Source organism: Macaca nemestrina, chromosome 17 (genome assembly GCF_043159975.1).
Source record: "Macaca nemestrina isolate mMacNem1 chromosome 17, mMacNem.hap1, whole genome shotgun sequence".
NCBI lineage: Eukaryota > Metazoa > Chordata > Mammalia > Primates > Cercopithecidae > Macaca > Macaca nemestrina.
The window spans coordinates 73780196-73797168 of NC_092141.1; the positions used below are offsets into that span (position 1 = coordinate 73780196).

General features: G+C 37.9%; 1 protein-coding gene across 2 annotated transcripts in view; it reads right to left on the reverse strand.

The window, feature by feature from the left end:
- The window catches only part of LOC105469005 (SMAD specific E3 ubiquitin protein ligase 2), a 114458-nt gene that overhangs the window by 47678 nt on the left and 49807 nt on the right, over positions 1 to 16973 (reverse strand). Inside the window, exons 2-4 of one of the 2 annotated variants that reach the window (XM_071083461.1) lie at positions 13859 to 13897; positions 5443 to 5551; positions 500 to 633 (exon numbers count right to left, since the gene is read on the reverse strand). In XM_071083461.1, the coding sequence (XP_070939562.1) occupies positions 500 to 633; positions 5443 to 5551; positions 13859 to 13897 (282 nt within the window). The remainder of the gene's footprint in view (positions 1 to 499; positions 634 to 5442; positions 5552 to 13858; positions 13898 to 16973) is intronic. The other variant, XM_071083462.1, reaches the window with a different exon arrangement.

Here is a 16973-nt window from a genome sequence, read left to right on the forward strand (position 1 = left end):
TTTTTTTTTTTTTTTTGAGACGGAGTCTTGCTCTGTCGCCCAGGCTGGGGTGCAGTGGCCGGATCTCAGCTCACTGCAAGCTCCGCCTCCTGGGTTTACGCCATTCTCCTGCCTCAGCCTCCCAAGTAGCTGGGACTACAGGCACCCGCCACCTTGCCTGGCTAGTTTTTTGTATTTTTTAGTAGAGACGGGGTTTCACCGTGTTAGCCAGGATGGTCTCGATCTCCTGACCTTGTGATCTGCCTGTCTCGGCCTCGCAAAGGGCTGGGATTACAGGCTTGAGCCACCGCGTCCGGCCTAGATCAGGAATTTTCACCAGTGTTTCAGATGTACACAGGAAGTTGTGTTTGAAGCCCTACCAACATACCCAAATATAAATATTTTTAAATATATATTTGAGAATACATATACAGTGCCTGTATATATGTATATGCACACATACATATACACATACACACATATATATTTTTTAATTTGAAAAGCACTCGTATCTACTCACAACCAGTGTCTTTGAGGCGGTTGATGGCATTGGAAAGAAGACGAACACAACCAAGAAATCCAGCACCTTGTTTCTTATGGATCTTCTTGTGATTCCATACACTGATCGTAACTGAATCAGACTTTCCAATATACCTAAAAAACAAAACAGCTGCATGAGTAACTTGGTAGTTACAGGCAGTTGGCGTAAAATTTTTCTTTTGTTCTTTTTATACTCTAAAGTTACATACACACTTCAGAGTCTGGCTGGATTATGCAAAATACATCTTGAGTTAATCCACAGGATTGAATTTAAATTTCTAATAATCTTGAAAGTAAAATCTAAAAAGAAATTTTAGTATATTTTTATCACATCTGCCACTCTCAAGCTGGGCTATAATTCTAGTCAGTAAGAAGGCTATTTTAGTAGCTAGTGACTAATAACACTAAGGGAGTTTATTAAATAACTTCTTCCCAAGAAAAAGAATATTAAAAACTTTTATCACAGTCACATTTTAAATACATTTCGATGACATGACCTACTTTTCAAGCGATAGTGTCAAGGCTGACAGACCAAAAATCTGACCTACCTGTTATATTTTAAAATGCTGTAGAACAAAAGCTGTTTGTAACGCTTTTCCCCTGCTTCTTTCCTGTATGCAGGCCTTGAGCGAGCAGGACTCTTGCAGATTTCACTTCACTGCCTGCAGACAAGCAGAGCAGGGAAAAGCGTTACTGTACTTGTCTGTGCATACACCTGCAAGTATGTAAAAGCTCTACCACAGCCAATAGTTAACATGGCGTCAACCCATGCAAAAAGATAATAAAATAACATATCAGTAGAATCCTAGCTCTATTTCAATGACAATAAGAGGTCAAATTTTTGGTCCAGCAACCTTGATCTTAAAGTATCATTCAATAAATTAGCAATATCAGAAAAATTCACTTAGTATAGAGAAAAGCCTAAACCATTTAAATAAGGACTAAAGCTTTTAAATAAGTGACATGGAAGGTACACTTGAGCCCCGGGATCCAGCTGTGCCTAAAAAATGCCCACCCCTGGGCTTTTAATTACGCAAATCAGTACATTCCCTTTTAAAAAATTAAGACAATTTGAATTTGGTCTCTGTTACTTGCAAATGAAAAAATTTGAACTAAAATATTGTTCAGTATGCATGTACCAATTTTCAAATACACCTACCAGATCTGTCTTGGCATGTATCTACTGGCATGTAATTCCAGAGCCAGAATCAAGTACTAAGTAGCTGAATTACCCAAACTAAACATTTTTTTTTTAAAAGTTACATTAGGCCGGGCGTGGTGGCTCACACCTGTAATTCCAGCACTTTGGGAGGCTGAGGCAGGCAGATCACCTGAGGCTGGGAGTTTGACACCAGCCTGACCATCATGGAGAAACTTTGTCTCTACTAAAAATACAAAAAACTTAGCCGGGCATGGTGGCGTGCACCTGTAATCCCAGCCACTCGGGAGGCTGAGGCAGGAGAGTCGCTTGAACCCGGGAGGCGGAGGTTGCGGGGAGCCGAGATCGCGTCATTGCACTCCAGCCCAGGCAACAAGAGCGAAACTCCGTCTCAAAAAAAGGAAAAAAAAAAAAAAAAGTTACATTAAACCAGTTGTCCAACTAGTAAGCCTGGTTTACAGGTATGCTGAAATACATATATTGATTACCTCAGTCCTCAGGGCAACGCATCACTGGCTTAAGCAACTTCATCTGTGTAGTCCAATGTGCCATATTTTTTATGTGCACCATGATTTGAAAAGGTTGGTAAATTCTACATTAAACCATAATAAGAAATTCCTAATTATAGACCTTCTGGAAGACAGCCTAACTCTGAATTACTAAAAATTATGAAATATATTGTATTACTTAAGGGTGTATGTCACAAACATTCTGTCCAAATATTCCTGGGCCAGAAATGAATCTGAAATATTACCTTTTCTTATACACTGAGAAGTACATGCTCTCACTTTAATGAAACCTCATGTAATACACATGGCAACATACACAGTAAATCCTTTTACAATTGAAAGTCAGAGGGCTCTATTAGCTTCTATTAAAATTTTGACTAACAAACACATGATTTATAAACAAGTTTCAGGATGTTTTGTTGAGAGGGGGAGAGGGACACCTCTATAGGTGAATATAATGTTACCATACAGACCAAAATATATACTCAGGATTTTGGGCTAAAATTTAATTATTAGACTTTTGTTTGTATAGTTAGCCAATTAAAGGCAAGGGTTTTGCAAAATGACTTTAGAAACAATCATGAGAGAAGCCTCTGGTAGCCAATTAATATTAATTGTAAGATAAAACCTAATAAGCACATGAAAAGATGTTCAACATCATCAGTCATGACAGAAATGCACCTCAAAACCATGACCGGATACAACTTCATACCCACTAGGGTGGCTACAATTTTTTTTTAAAGAAAATAACAAGTGACAGAGGAATAAAGAAACTTCCAGTGGAAAACAACAGTCAAGACAGATCAAAATCAGGATGCCATCAGCAATACTCTGAACCTACACTGTCCAAAATGGTACCCACCAACCACACGGGACCCTTGAGTACTTCAAACGTGGCTAGTCCACACTGAGGCAAGCAGCCAAAGAAACCACTGATTTTTTTTCTTAACATAAAATGAGAAAACTGCTGATTTTTAAAAGACATAGTAAATATGTATATATACATATATGTAAGTAGTTCAATATTTTTATATTGACATGTTGAAAGTATTTTTGATATATTGAATTAAATAAATTATTATGCTTCATTTTAAGAAACAGGGTCTCGTTATGTTGTAGCTGGATTATAGGTGCAAGCCACCACGCCCAGTTTATCAGCTTAATGTCATCTGTTTCTTTTTACTTATCTTAATGTAGATGCTAGGAAATTTGAAATTATAGATGAGCTCCCATTTGTGCCTTGCATTATATTTCTACTCAACAGTACAGATCTAAACCTAGAAGATAATGGAGCAATGTATTCAACATTTGGAGGTAAAGTGATATTTCACCTAGAAGCCTATACTCAAACCATATCAAAAGAAGTCAAAATATATCTTCTGCTAAGATCTCAACTTTCTTCCCATCTTTGTATTATTTCTCAAAATGACAATGGAAGATAAAGTTCACCACAACAGGAGAGTAAACAATCAAACAAAAAAAAAAGAAGTCACTAAACCTAGAAGAGACAAAGGAAACTGCCAGGCAAGTCCCAGGACAACTGCACAGCAGGTCTTAGAGAACCATCACACCAGACTGAAGAAAGAGAACAGAGACTCCCAGGAGAGGTATCTCCAAGAAGAAACAAAGCCAATGGAATACTGACAGAACTGAATATATGGAGAAAAGATCTTTAGTTCTGTAGGAGAGTTTGAGAATCATGACGTATAATTTCGCATTTCTAGCTAGGAGATAAATAGAAAACTAAACAAAAGGGGAAAGTAGCTCCTAACTTCAGAAAAAAACAAAAGCTGTCAAGAAAGAAAATATAATTCTTGTACCCATGTGACCCAACTATGGATATTTACATAATCCTAATAATGTAAACACGGAACAATGGTTTAACCAAAAAGGTTCATACAACATATTGGAAGACTAAAAAAAGGAGGGGCTTGTGAGTGGCATGAGAATGGGGATGATGAATACCAATTTTAAAAGCTGAACCACTGGGCTGGGCATCGCAGCCAATGCCTGTAACCCAAATACTTTGGGAGGCCGAGGAGGGAGAATCTCTTGAGCCCAGGAATTCAAGACCAGACTGGGCAATATAGCAAGACTCCATCTCTACAAAAAATTACAAAAAAAAAAAATTAGCTGGGCATGGTGGCATGCACCTGCAGTTCCAGCTACTCAGGAGGGTGAGGTGGGAGGATCAGCTGAGTCCAGGAGTTTGAGGCTGCAGTGAGCTATGATTATGCCACTGCACTCTGGCCTGAGCAACAGAGTGGGACTGTCTCTAATTTTAAAAGAATTTTTAATAATAAAAAATAAAGCTGAATCATCTTCTAGGCAGGAAATTCAAAAATACCGAAAACTAGGCTTGGCGTGGTGGCTCATATCTGTTATCCTGGCACTTTGGGAGGCTGAGGCAGGCGTATCACTTGAGGTCAGGAGTTTGAGACCAGCCTGGCCAACATGGTGAAACCCCATCTCTAATAAAAATAAAAAATTTAGCTGGGTGTGGTGGCGGGCACCTGGAGTCCCAGTTACTCAGGAGGCTGAGACAGGAGAAATGCTTGAACCCAGGAGGCAGAGGTTGCAGTGAGCCAAGATGGTGCCACTGCACTCTAGCCTGGGTGACAGAGCAAGACTCTGTCTCCAAAAAAAAAAAAAAAAAAATTACCTAAAACTAAAAAAAGGAAACTGTGAGGCTATAAAATAAAAAGCATATCTAGAAACAGATGAAAATACCAGAACAAACAGCCAAAGTTATTAAAGCAGTTACCTTGAGGATGGGAATCAGGAATGAGAATGGAGCAGGGAACTTGCTGTTTTCCAGTAAAAGCTTTATAGTATCATTTGCCTTTTTAAAAAGGTGCATATGTTCCTATGGTTAAAATAAAATTTAAAAGAAAGAAACCATCCATATAAAGGCAGAGAGAATGCCTATTCAGTGCAACCCAAATTCTTATTTCTGGTTTTATAATTGGTCTAAAGTGGTGAATTAATACCTTTATTTAATTGAAAAAAGAGGTGGGGGACTGCTCTACTGTGAGCCAGTTTCATTTTGTTCTTCATAGAATTTAAGGGATGCTTCATCTTTCAGAAACTGTCTGTAAGCCGAAGCACATTCCCACTGGGCTTTTCTTTACGCCTTTTGTGAAGACCAAATTATACCACAGATGAAACTCAGATCATTTCCCATGATTCGTTTCAAAGACTATATTAAGTAACATTAATTATATGTTTCATTTCAAACTAATTGTTTAAACCTACAGGTCATAATGCTGATTCCACTTTGGATCGAGTGTATTCTTCACAGTATCTGTAGAATGGCATTGCCCAGATCCATCAACCACCACCTTAGCAAATGGATCAGGAAGTCCTGTGAAAAAAGATTTTTAAAAATTAATAATTTGACATTTAAGATAGAAGATTAATTATACAAACATTCCATTTGCTACAGAAGATTATTCCTTTCTTTTAAAAAAAGCTTAACATTTAGCTATAAATGAAGAGTCCATTTTAAAAAAAAAAGACTAAAGTTACTTCTACATAAAACCCAAAACTATATTTTCCTCGTTTCTGTCTCAAAATATTCCCAGTTTAAACTAAAATCTAGAGGTTACCTCATAATGTGGAAGTTGTTATAGGTTGTTACCAGCCCTCTGACCCCAGGAAGGTGAATTCTTGTAACTATTCATGGATTTTTCTTTCCAAATGTCTCCCTCAGTAGCTCATTCAAAGAAAGAGCTTATTAAAGGTTTTTATACAGGAACGCAGGCTACAAAGAAATCAAATTAGCAAATGGGTTTTGCTGAATAACTACCAGGAAAAATGAGACTGAAACAAAAGATGTAACACTCTGCCTTAAAAGAGCTTACTGTCTAATTGGAAAAATAAAAATACTATACATGAAAAACAAAAAGCAAAAATACCTGAGAATAAACAAGTGCTTAGTGATATTGATTATAATGCAAACACTTATATCATTACGTTAGGTACTACTCTAAATACATTCATCCTTAATCCTTACAGTAACTCTATGAGGTAGATACGGTTATTATCCCTATTTTACTGATGAGGAAACTAAGGCACAAGGCGGTCAATTAACTAGGCCAAGGTCACAGAGTAGTAAATGGCAGAGCCAGAATCTAAAAGTGTAGATTCTAAACCCATGTCTGGTTCTCGACTTCATGCTCTGAACCACTATGTTGTATTTTACCTCTTATTTACCACATGGTCCAACAGTGAGTACAAGTAAGAGCTCAGAAAAACAGGAGAACAATTTGAATCTGAACAGTAAAGAAACGGCTTTGAGGAGGGGGGAACTCATCTGGGTTTTAAGGCAGGGGTCTCCAATCTCTGGGCCATTGGCCAGTACAGGTTTGTGGCCTGTTACAGCCGGAGGTGAGCAGCAGGAGAGTAAGCATCATGGCCTGAGCTCCACCTTCTGTCAGATCAGCGGCAGCATTAGATGCTCACAGGAGCTCGAACCCTATTGTGAACTGTGCGTGCAAGGGATCTAGATTGTGTGCTCCTTATGAGAATCTAATGCTTGATGATCTGAGATGGAATAGTTTCTACCCAACACATCCCCTGCTCCCCATGTCCTTGGAAAAATTGTCTAGAACGAAACATGTCTCTGTGCCAAAGGTTGGGGGCTGCTGCTTTAAAGGACGTACAGGAGAAGGAGGACTTTCCTAGCAATAAGAAGAGTGCCAAGGAGGGTATGACAATACAATATTTTAAAGACTTTGAAGAATCTAACCAAAGAGCTTGTGCTAAGGTGTAAAAGTAAGTACTGTTGGAAATATGACTGATCAAGTTAAGAGAGGCTTAAAAAGGCTGGCGCGGTGGCTCACGCTTGTAATCCCAGCACTTTGGGAGGCCGAGGCAGGTGGATCACCTGAGGTCGGGAGTTCAAGACCAGCCTTACCAACATGGAGAAACCCCGTCTCTACTAAAAATACAAAATTAGCCGGGGTGGTGGCACATGCCTGTAATCCCAGCTACTCGGGAGGCTGAGGCAGGAGAATCGCTTGAACCCGGGAGGCGGAGGTTGCGGTGAGCCGAGATTGCGCCATTGCACTCCAGCCTGGGCAAAAAGAGCAAAACTCTGTCTCAAATAAAAAAAAAAAAAAAAAAAAAAAAAGAGAGGCTTAAAAGTCAGACAACAGGGCTTGGACTGACTGAGGTAGATAACAGGGAGTCATTTCAGATTCTTGAGCATGGCTGGAACTACAGTCGTATTTTTCTTTCAGTGGTATTCAAGGTCCACTAGAAGAAGGAAAGACTAGAGGCAGACCATACATGAAGCAGTTGTAATTATCCAACAGTAGGATGAAAAGACCCTGAATGAGGGAAGTCATATGGAAAGGGAAAGGAAATGACAACTAAGATAGCTATTTTGAAAGATCTAATACAAATTAATAAGAAACTTGTATCAAAGATGACAATACAGTTTTCGGCCCAAAGCAATAACGGAAATGATTCTTTTGACAAAAATTTAAAAGGTGGAACTAAAAATGCTAGAGAGACAAAAATGACACTTCACGTGTTAGACATATTGGGATAGAGTAGATTTCCTGTGGACAGCTGAAAATACTAGAACAAAACAGCGTTAACTGTTGGTGACTGGAGAAATTTTGCATGTTGGTATCAATGCTAATTTTTTTAAGATACTAATCTGCCAAGTTTCAAGGACAGACAAATCACCTATCAGTTTCCCAATTCTATGACTCTGTGATCTATCGCCTTCAAATATTAAAGGAGGACCAAAACCTAAGGGTTAAGTTTCAAAGAAACTGGGTAAGTTAGGGTATTAAATCTATTTAACTATATCATTCTTGAAGCTGAGTACTATGCACAATATTTCAATAACACCTAACCATTTATAAATGTGTTCAATGGAAGAAAGTTTTTACCTCCACCCTCAATACATGAAGTATTTCATCCTGGGAAGAATTCACTCTATCTTGTTATTTTCACTCTACTATTTAAATAAATAAACATATAAATGTATGTTTATAAGCAAAAACAAAAAAAATCACATTTCTAAACTTTCCCTTTGAGTGTTATTAAACTAGTTGAAGAATTAAGTCTCTCTGCTGGTTTCTTGCTTTTTTAAAAAAATAAAATTAAAAAGAATTAAGGATTGGCCAGGCACAGTGGCTCACGCCTGTAATTCCAGCACTTTGGGAGGCTGAGGCGAAAGGATCACTTGAGCCCAGGAGTTTCTGAGACCAGCCTGGGCAACATAGTAAGACCACCCCCGACACTCCCCACAAAATAATTTAAAAGTTAGCCAAGCATGGTGGCATACATCTGTAGTCTCAGCTACTCCGGAGACTAAGGTGGGAGGATCACTTGAGCCTGGGAGGTCGAGGCTGCAGTGAGCCATGATCATGCCACTGCACTCCACCCTGGTTGACAGAGCAAGACCCTATCTCAGGGGGGAAAAAAAAATTAAGGATTAAGAAAAACAACATCTGACAAAGGACTAATATCCAGAATCTACAAAGTACTCAAACAAAGCAGCAAGAAAAAAACAATCCCATCAAAAAGTGGGTTAAGGACATGAATAGACAATTCTCAAAAAAGATATACCAACAAGATAGGCCAACAAGTAGATCGAAAAATGCTCAACATCACTAAATATCAAGGAAATGCAAATCAAAACTACAATGCGATGCCACCTCACTCTTGCAAGAATGGCCATAATCAAAAAATTTAAAAATAACAGATGTTGGCATGGATGCAGTGAAAAGGGAACACTTTTACACTACTGGTGGCAATGTAAACTAGTACAACCACTACGGAAAACAGTATGGAGATTCCTTAAAGAACTAAAAGTAGATCTACCGTTTGATCCAGCAATCCCACTACTAGGTATTAAACCAGAAGAAAAGAAGTCATTATACGAAAAAGATACTTGCACACACATTTGTAGCAGCACAATTCACAATTGCAAAAATATTGAAGCAGCTCAAATACCTATAAACTAATGAGTGGATAAAGAAAATGTGGTGTGTGTATGTATATATACATATACACACACAAACACACATATACATATATACACCATGGAATACTACTTGGTCATTAAAAAGAAATAATTACATTCACAGCAACCTGGATAAAACTGGAGACTATTATTCTAAGTGAAGTAACTCAAGAATGGAAAACCTAACACCGTATGTTCTCAATCACATGTGGGAGCTAAGCTATGAGAATGCAAAGGCATAAGAATGATACACTGGACTATGGGGACTGGGGGAAAAGGTTGGGGGTAGCGAGGGATAAAAGACTACACACTGGGTACACTGCTTGGGTGATGGGTCCACCAAAATTTCAGAAATCACCACTAAAGTCCTTATTCATGTAATCAAACACCATCTGTTCCCCCAAAACCTATTCAAATTAAAAAAATAATAAAAGAAAAACAACTTTTTCCATACAAAATGTGGCTTCCAGATCCTTAATTCAGTAGGAAAGTCACAGCTTTTTATGTTCTCTTTCTGTTAAATAACACAATAAACAAAAATACAAGTTCAATACCTTAATTAAAAAATACATAGGTTTCAACTTAACCTGATTATATTATTCTACAAAAATTTAACTTGAGAGCCAAGTTACTCTAATCTGGTCAAAAGCTATCAGGTTTTCTGAAGTTAGTGAGACATCTAGTGGTAAATACAAAGTGGCTAGAGAACTTTCTGCATTTTAAAAAATTTCTCGGCCAGGCACAGCGGCTTACGCCTGTAATGCCAGCACTTTGGGAGGCTGAAGTGGGCGGATCATGAGGTCAGGAGATCGAGACCATCCTGGCTAACACGCTGAAATCCCATCTCTACTTAAAATACAAAAAATTAGCCGGGTGTGGTAGCACATGCCTGTATTCCCAGCTACTTGGGAGGCTGAGGCAGGAGAATCGCTTGAACATGGGAGGTGGAGGTTGCAGTGAGCCGAGATCGCGCCACTACACTCCAGCCTGGGTGTCAGAGACAGACTCTGTCTCAAGGGAAAAAAAATTTTTTTTCTCAATTCTCCATTATTTCTGAGGCATATAAAACAGCTAAAGCTCAAAAACCTCCTTACTACACAAATGCACTTGAAAAGCTGCAAATAATAATAAAATAACATTTTTAAGTCAAAAGTGTGTTACCTTCCAAAGAAAACAGCTTTACTTTCAATTGGGCCAAGAAAAAAAAAAAAAACATTTAACCAACCCATCTTGGTTCTAAATGACTTCAATTTGGCCCCCTATAAAATACCTTAATACATTACCTTACACAGAAATCTTTTTTAAAATGTTGCAGAAGAACCAATCTGACAGTAATGAAAACACTCCTTTTCATATAAAAAGCACACGTAAAACAGATAACAAAGGCAGGGCACAGTGGCTCACGCCTGTAATCCCAACACTTTGGGGGGCCGAGGCAGGCGGATCACGAGGTCAGGAGTTTGAGACCAGCCTGGCCAACATGGTGAAACCCCGTCTCTATTAAAAATACAAAAATTACCTGGGTGTGGTGGCACATGCCTATAATCCCAGCTACTCAGGAGGCTGAGGCAGGAGACTTGCTTGAACCCAGGAGGCAGAGGCTGCAGTGAACCAAGATCGCCACTGCACTCCAGCCTGGGGACAGAGCAAGACTCCATCAGAAAAACAAAAAAACCAAAAAAACAAAAAACAGATAATGAATAAATGGGTAAATACGTGATAAAGTTAATGGTAGAATCTAGATGGTGGATCTTTACTATAAAATTCTTTTATCTGTTGCTTTATGTTTGAAATTTTTCCTGCTAAAATTCTGGGGGAAAGGGGAAGTGACTTATTTTTAAAAGCCAACAAGCTTGAAAACAGTTCAAAAACATGAGTTAATAAAACTTTTCTCAACAAGGATAGCACCCAATAAACAGTATTATCTCACATACAAATTACAAAAGAAACACATGGCAGTGTATTTTTTCCTGCAATGAAAAGTATGTATCTATTTCATCACCCTATAGTCATACTTGGTATTAAAATTTGCTTTTCTCATTCAATACAATTTTAATTGAATCACAAGCAAAAATTTAACTATATTTTACTATTAATAACTGCACTGATCAACAAACGCACATTCATTTATATTTAATTGAAGAATTTAGGAATTACTGTCTCTGAAATTAACGTGGGCCACCCTTAACAGGTCAAAAATCTCTGTAAGTATACACGTAAATCTACCACAGAATGGACCTGGGACCTTGGCCAGTGTGAACCTGGGAGGTAACTTCCATCCCTGGCTAACTCCCCTCTGAAGCCCTAAGGATTACCGTTCCTGTTTCCCTTTCCAGGCCATCAAGAGTCTCCCATTCTAAGTTTTAAAGATAATCACACTGTTTCCCCTAATCTTATCCCTAAAGCAAGTTCACACTCTTAGAATTTTTATCAATTTTTACTGCCTACACCAATGAAAAAGGGAAAAGATTTCCTTCTTTCTTTCACTTACAATTTAAGGACAAAGATCACATAAAGGGTAACAATCAGCTCTCTAAGGTTTATAAAACATTAAAATATGATTCCTCTAGATTTCCTAGGAAAAATTAGGTAAGGATATCTGGATATTTTATTAGAGAAGCTGTGTCCTGGGACTCTAGAGGAAGGAAATTTGAAAAGGAAAGCTGGGAGACAAAACTGAAGATTTTATCTTCAAAACCGGAGCAGATGTCTTAGAGGCTACAGAAGCAGCTGTAAGAGTGCTCCTCTCAGCCGGGTGCAGTGGCTCACGCCTATAATCCCAGCACTTTGGGAGGCCAAGGCAGGAGGATCACAAGGTCAGGAGTTCAAGACCAGCCTGACCAACATGGTGAAATCCCATCTCTACTAAAAATACAAAAATTAGTCAGGCATGTTGGCGTGCACCTGTAATCCCAGCTACTCAGGAGGCTGAGGCAGGAGAATCGCTTGAACCTGAGAGGTGGAGTTTGCAGTGAGCCGAGATCACGCCACTGCACTCCAGCCTGGGTGACAGAGTGAGACTCCATCTTTTAAAAAAAAAAAAAAAAAGTGCTCCTCTTACTTCCCTCCCTTTTCTCCTTGTCTAACCCTATGTGCCACTTTTCAGGCCCACTAGGACAAATCCTACCTTAGATTAACCTTATAGAAGGTTTAAAAAAAAAAAAAGTACACCTCAGTTAGTAGCAACAGGGATGAGGTAGGAAGTGAGCAGAAGCCTCAGAGACAACAGTGATTGGCGGCAACAGGGAGAGATGGGGAGTTCTGTGGCCACTGGGACCTTCTACTGTGACAAGCTTCTGGGGACAAGGCACATGGTACACAAATTTAAACTGCTTATAATTTTCGTCCTATGTTCCAAATTATCCTATTTGCTTTCTTATGTAAGCAGAAAGATAACCATAAATATTCATAAATATATAGTTTTATAAGATGTTATTTTATAAACTTTAAGTTCTGCTCTAGAAAAACTCAAAATAATAAAATTTCAAGTGGAATGAATTAAGTGTAATTTTAAATTATACTGGCCGGGCACAGTGGCTTACACCTGTAATCCCAGCACTTTGTGAGGCTGAGGTAGGAGGAGGATCACTTGAGGCCAGGAGTTTGAGACCAGCCTGTGCAACACAGCAAGACCCTGTCTCTACAAAGAATAGTAAATAAATAAATAAATTAGCTGGGCGTGGTGAAGTGTGCCTGCAGTCCACCTACTCAGGAGGGTGAGGTAGAAGGATCCCTTGAGCCTAGGAGTTTGAGGCTGCAATGAGCAATGACTATGCCACTGTACTATACCCTGGCTGACAGGGCAAGATTCTGTCTCTAAAAAGAAAAAAAATATATATATAGCTCATTTCTTTTAATCAAACCCCCAAAAATCATCTACTATCACATGAAATCAAACAGTACACATAGCCTGTGACTTGAATTTAAAAATTTAATGAATCGTCTCTATTCTAATTTCAAATATTTTACATACAAAGTGTTGTTGGCTGAAGTTGTGTTTTTTTGTTGTTATTATTATTTTTTACTAAAAATTGTATCATTTTTAACCAATAATTTAGAGCTACAACAGAATAAAGATTGTTAATATACATGCTGGGTACTTCCCAATCCCCTCTCACAAAACTTAGTACTAAATAAAGCCAGAAAAAAAAAAAATCACAACAGACTGGTAAATATAATGCACATATGGGAACCAAACATCTGCTTTGGAATCTGAGACGTAAGAGCATCTAGGATCAAGTGTGGCAGAGATTTCTTTACTACACTCTGGAAATTCCAAGCAGGCTCAACGACTTTTCCACCTTCCAATGAATCCTGAATGAATACAGCTTCCTATGAAATTTTCAAAAGGAAAAAAGTGTTCACAAAATAATCTCTTAAACCTTTCCTAGGATTCTAGTAGTATGCACACCTTCAATATACATTACACACATCTGCATCTACATACCTGCATATACACGCATTCTCATAAATACATGGGAGAGGTTAAAAGGAAAAGGCTAAGGCTAAAAAGCACAAAACCTTCTAAAAAAAATATGATGCCAAATGGCTCTGAACCAAAGCATTCATAATAAAATAACACTGACGATATTTCTGAATAGAGAAACCCCTAAACCAGAGAATTCTGAAAATCCTGTTCCCAAAGATCTACATACAATACACAAGATTTAAAGTTAATTTACTTACGGAAAAAATCCTTTTTCACCAGGTTTTTTGCACAGAGTACTGTAAAAAAAAAAAACAAAAAATACATGGGAAAAATTAAAATGTTAAGAGTGTATTGTTACATTTTAAAACACTGAAAACAGCAGTGAATAGTTAAACCCTAACTATAGCAAGGTATGAAACATGATCACAAACTTTCAAACTAGCAAACAAAGGACAGTTGAACCAGTGGTTGCAACTTTAGCAATGATCACCAGTAATAACTGAGAGCAAGAAAGTTTACAAATCTGATATTCTAATAATAAGACAGAAATTCAATTCCTATCTTCCATCAAGATCTATTCTCTGAGAAACTCAGTGGCAATGGGAAAAATAGTTCAAAGGAGATATGTAAAGTCAGGTTGTTATATCTATTTTAAGGATGAAATAATTGTATACTGAAGAGGAACATAAATAAAGATATAGCTTTCCTGATATAGATGATTTTTTTTTTAAATAACATTCTGTTCTCCACCTAAATGCCACAGAAACTTCATAGGAGAAATCAAATTACCTTATCCTAAATAGTCAGTTAAATGACAAGATATGTCTACTATATCTTTGAAGAATTTAAAGTTAATATATTAAAACTAGATATCCCAAATCCACATTTTCCAAGTTACTATACATTAAATTACTTACATGGATGGATGCACAACCTTGTGAACATACTAAAAAATACTGAATTGCCCACTTTAAAAAGGATAAATTTTGGCCGGGCGCAGTGACTCACACCTGTAATCCCAGCACTTTGGGAGGCTGAGGTCGGCGGATCATGAGGTCAGGAGTTCAAGACTAGCCTGGCCAATATGGTGACACCCCGTTTCTATTAAAAATACAAAAATTAGCTGGGCGTGGTGGTGTGCGCCTGTAGTCCCAGCTACTCAGGAGACTGAGGCAGAAGAGTCACTTGAACCCGGGAGGCGGAGGCTGCAGTGAGCCAAGGTTACACTGCACGCCAGCCTGGGCTACAGAGCAAGACTCTTTCTCAAAAAAAAAAAAAAAGAAAAAAAAAGGATAGATTTTACAGTATATGAATTACATACCAATTTTAAAATTACTGCTTACAGGCTGGGCACAGTGGCTCATGTCTATAATCCCAGCACTTTGGGAGGCCAAGGTGGGTGGATCGCTTGAGGTCAGGAGTTTGAGACCAGCCTAGCTAACATGGTGAAACTGTGTCTCTAGTAAAAATACAAAAATTAGCTGGGTGTGGTGGCGCACGCTTGTAATCCCAGCTACTCAGGAGGCTGAGGTGCGAGAATCACTTGAACCTGGGAGGTGGAGGTTGCAGTGAGCCAAGATTGCACCACTGTACTCCAGCCTGGGCGACAGAATAAGACTCTGTCTCAAATAAATAAATAAATAAATAAATAAATAAGCAAGCAAGCTTATAGAGTCATAAACTTAAAGCTTCTTTAACTCAAACTTGATACAAGAGAAAGAAAAGCACCAATTTTCATATATGTAAATTTTAGTTTATAAAATACCTATGAATGTAATGTTTGGTATTTCTATCCACTTCTACTAACAGTTTAAATGAATTACAGTTACTGGAAGTTTAGTGTATAAAAGCTCATTTGACATAAACTTGGGAATGAGTCTAAATAAATATAACTAATCACTGTAAGGGTTCACATAAAAAAACCTTTTGAAGACAGATGTCATCAGTAAATAAATAAAATTATTAAGTAAGCACAAGATACTGATATACTAGGCAGAGTCCCTTAGGCCTTGTCTTAGAGTTTTGTTTTTAAAAACATAAAAACTCAATTGATGATGAAAACTAGGGCCATAACTAAGAATAACAAATCACAAACTGGATTTAGAAGAACTCCTCCCAAACTTTTATCATAATATAAATTGAAAAGAATATTTAGGATCAATACACATGTAACACAAAAAAAATCTAAATTACAATCTTTCGTTTTAATGAGGTAATGATGATGTTTTTAAACAAACCACTATCCTGTGATTCATGAAGTGAAATGATTTCACATCCGACTTCAGAGAAAGAGAAAACATGAGATCTCCTCCAACACACTGCCACCAAACCTACATTTTCATTCTTTTTTTCCTTCCTTCCACTGACAATGTCTACTCTCCTAAGACTATCCTCTATCTCATATCCAAAACACCATTTTCTTGGGGATCTTCACAGCTGTTATACATATCCTCTATCTTGCCCCCTTTTCTAACTACTTTGTCAGCATTTAAACATACTCAAGTCTTACCCAAGCCTCCCTTCAGCCATCATCTACCTCTTCCCCCTCATAATGAAACTTCTTCAAAGAAAATAAATGTGCAAAAATCACAAGCTTTCCTATACACCAATAACAGACAAACAGAGCCAATTGCTACAGAGACAATAAAATACCTAGGAATACAACTTACAAGAGATGTGAAGGACCTCTTCAAGGAGAACTACAAACCACTGCTCAAGGAAATAAAAGAGGACACAAATAAATGGAAAAACATTCCATGCTCATGGAGGGGAAGAATGAATATCGTGAAAATGGCCATATTGCCCAAAGTAATTTATAGATTCAGTGCTATCCCCATCAAGCTACCACTGACTCTCTTCACAGAATTGGGAAAAAACTACTTTAAATTTCATATGGAACCAAAAAAGAGCCCTCACAGCCAATACAATCCTAAGCAAAAAGAACAAAGCTGGAGGCATCACACCACCTGACTTCAAACTATACTACAAGTCTACAGTAACAAAAACAGCATGGTACTGTATATAGATAGATAGATAGATAGATAGATAGATAGATAGATAGATAGATAGATAGATAGATAGATAGATACCAATGGAAAACAAATATATAGACCAATGGAACAGAACAGAGGCCTCAGAAATAACACCACACATCTACAACCATCTGATCTTTGACAAACCTGACAAAAACAAGCAATGGGGGAAAAGATTCCCTATGTAATAAATGGTGTTGGTAAAACTGGCTAGCCATATGCAGAAAACTGAAACTGGACTCCTTCCTTACACCTTACACAAAAATTAACTCAAGATGGATTAAAGACTTAAATGTTAAGACCTAAAACCATAAAAACCCTAGAAGAAAACCTAGGCAAT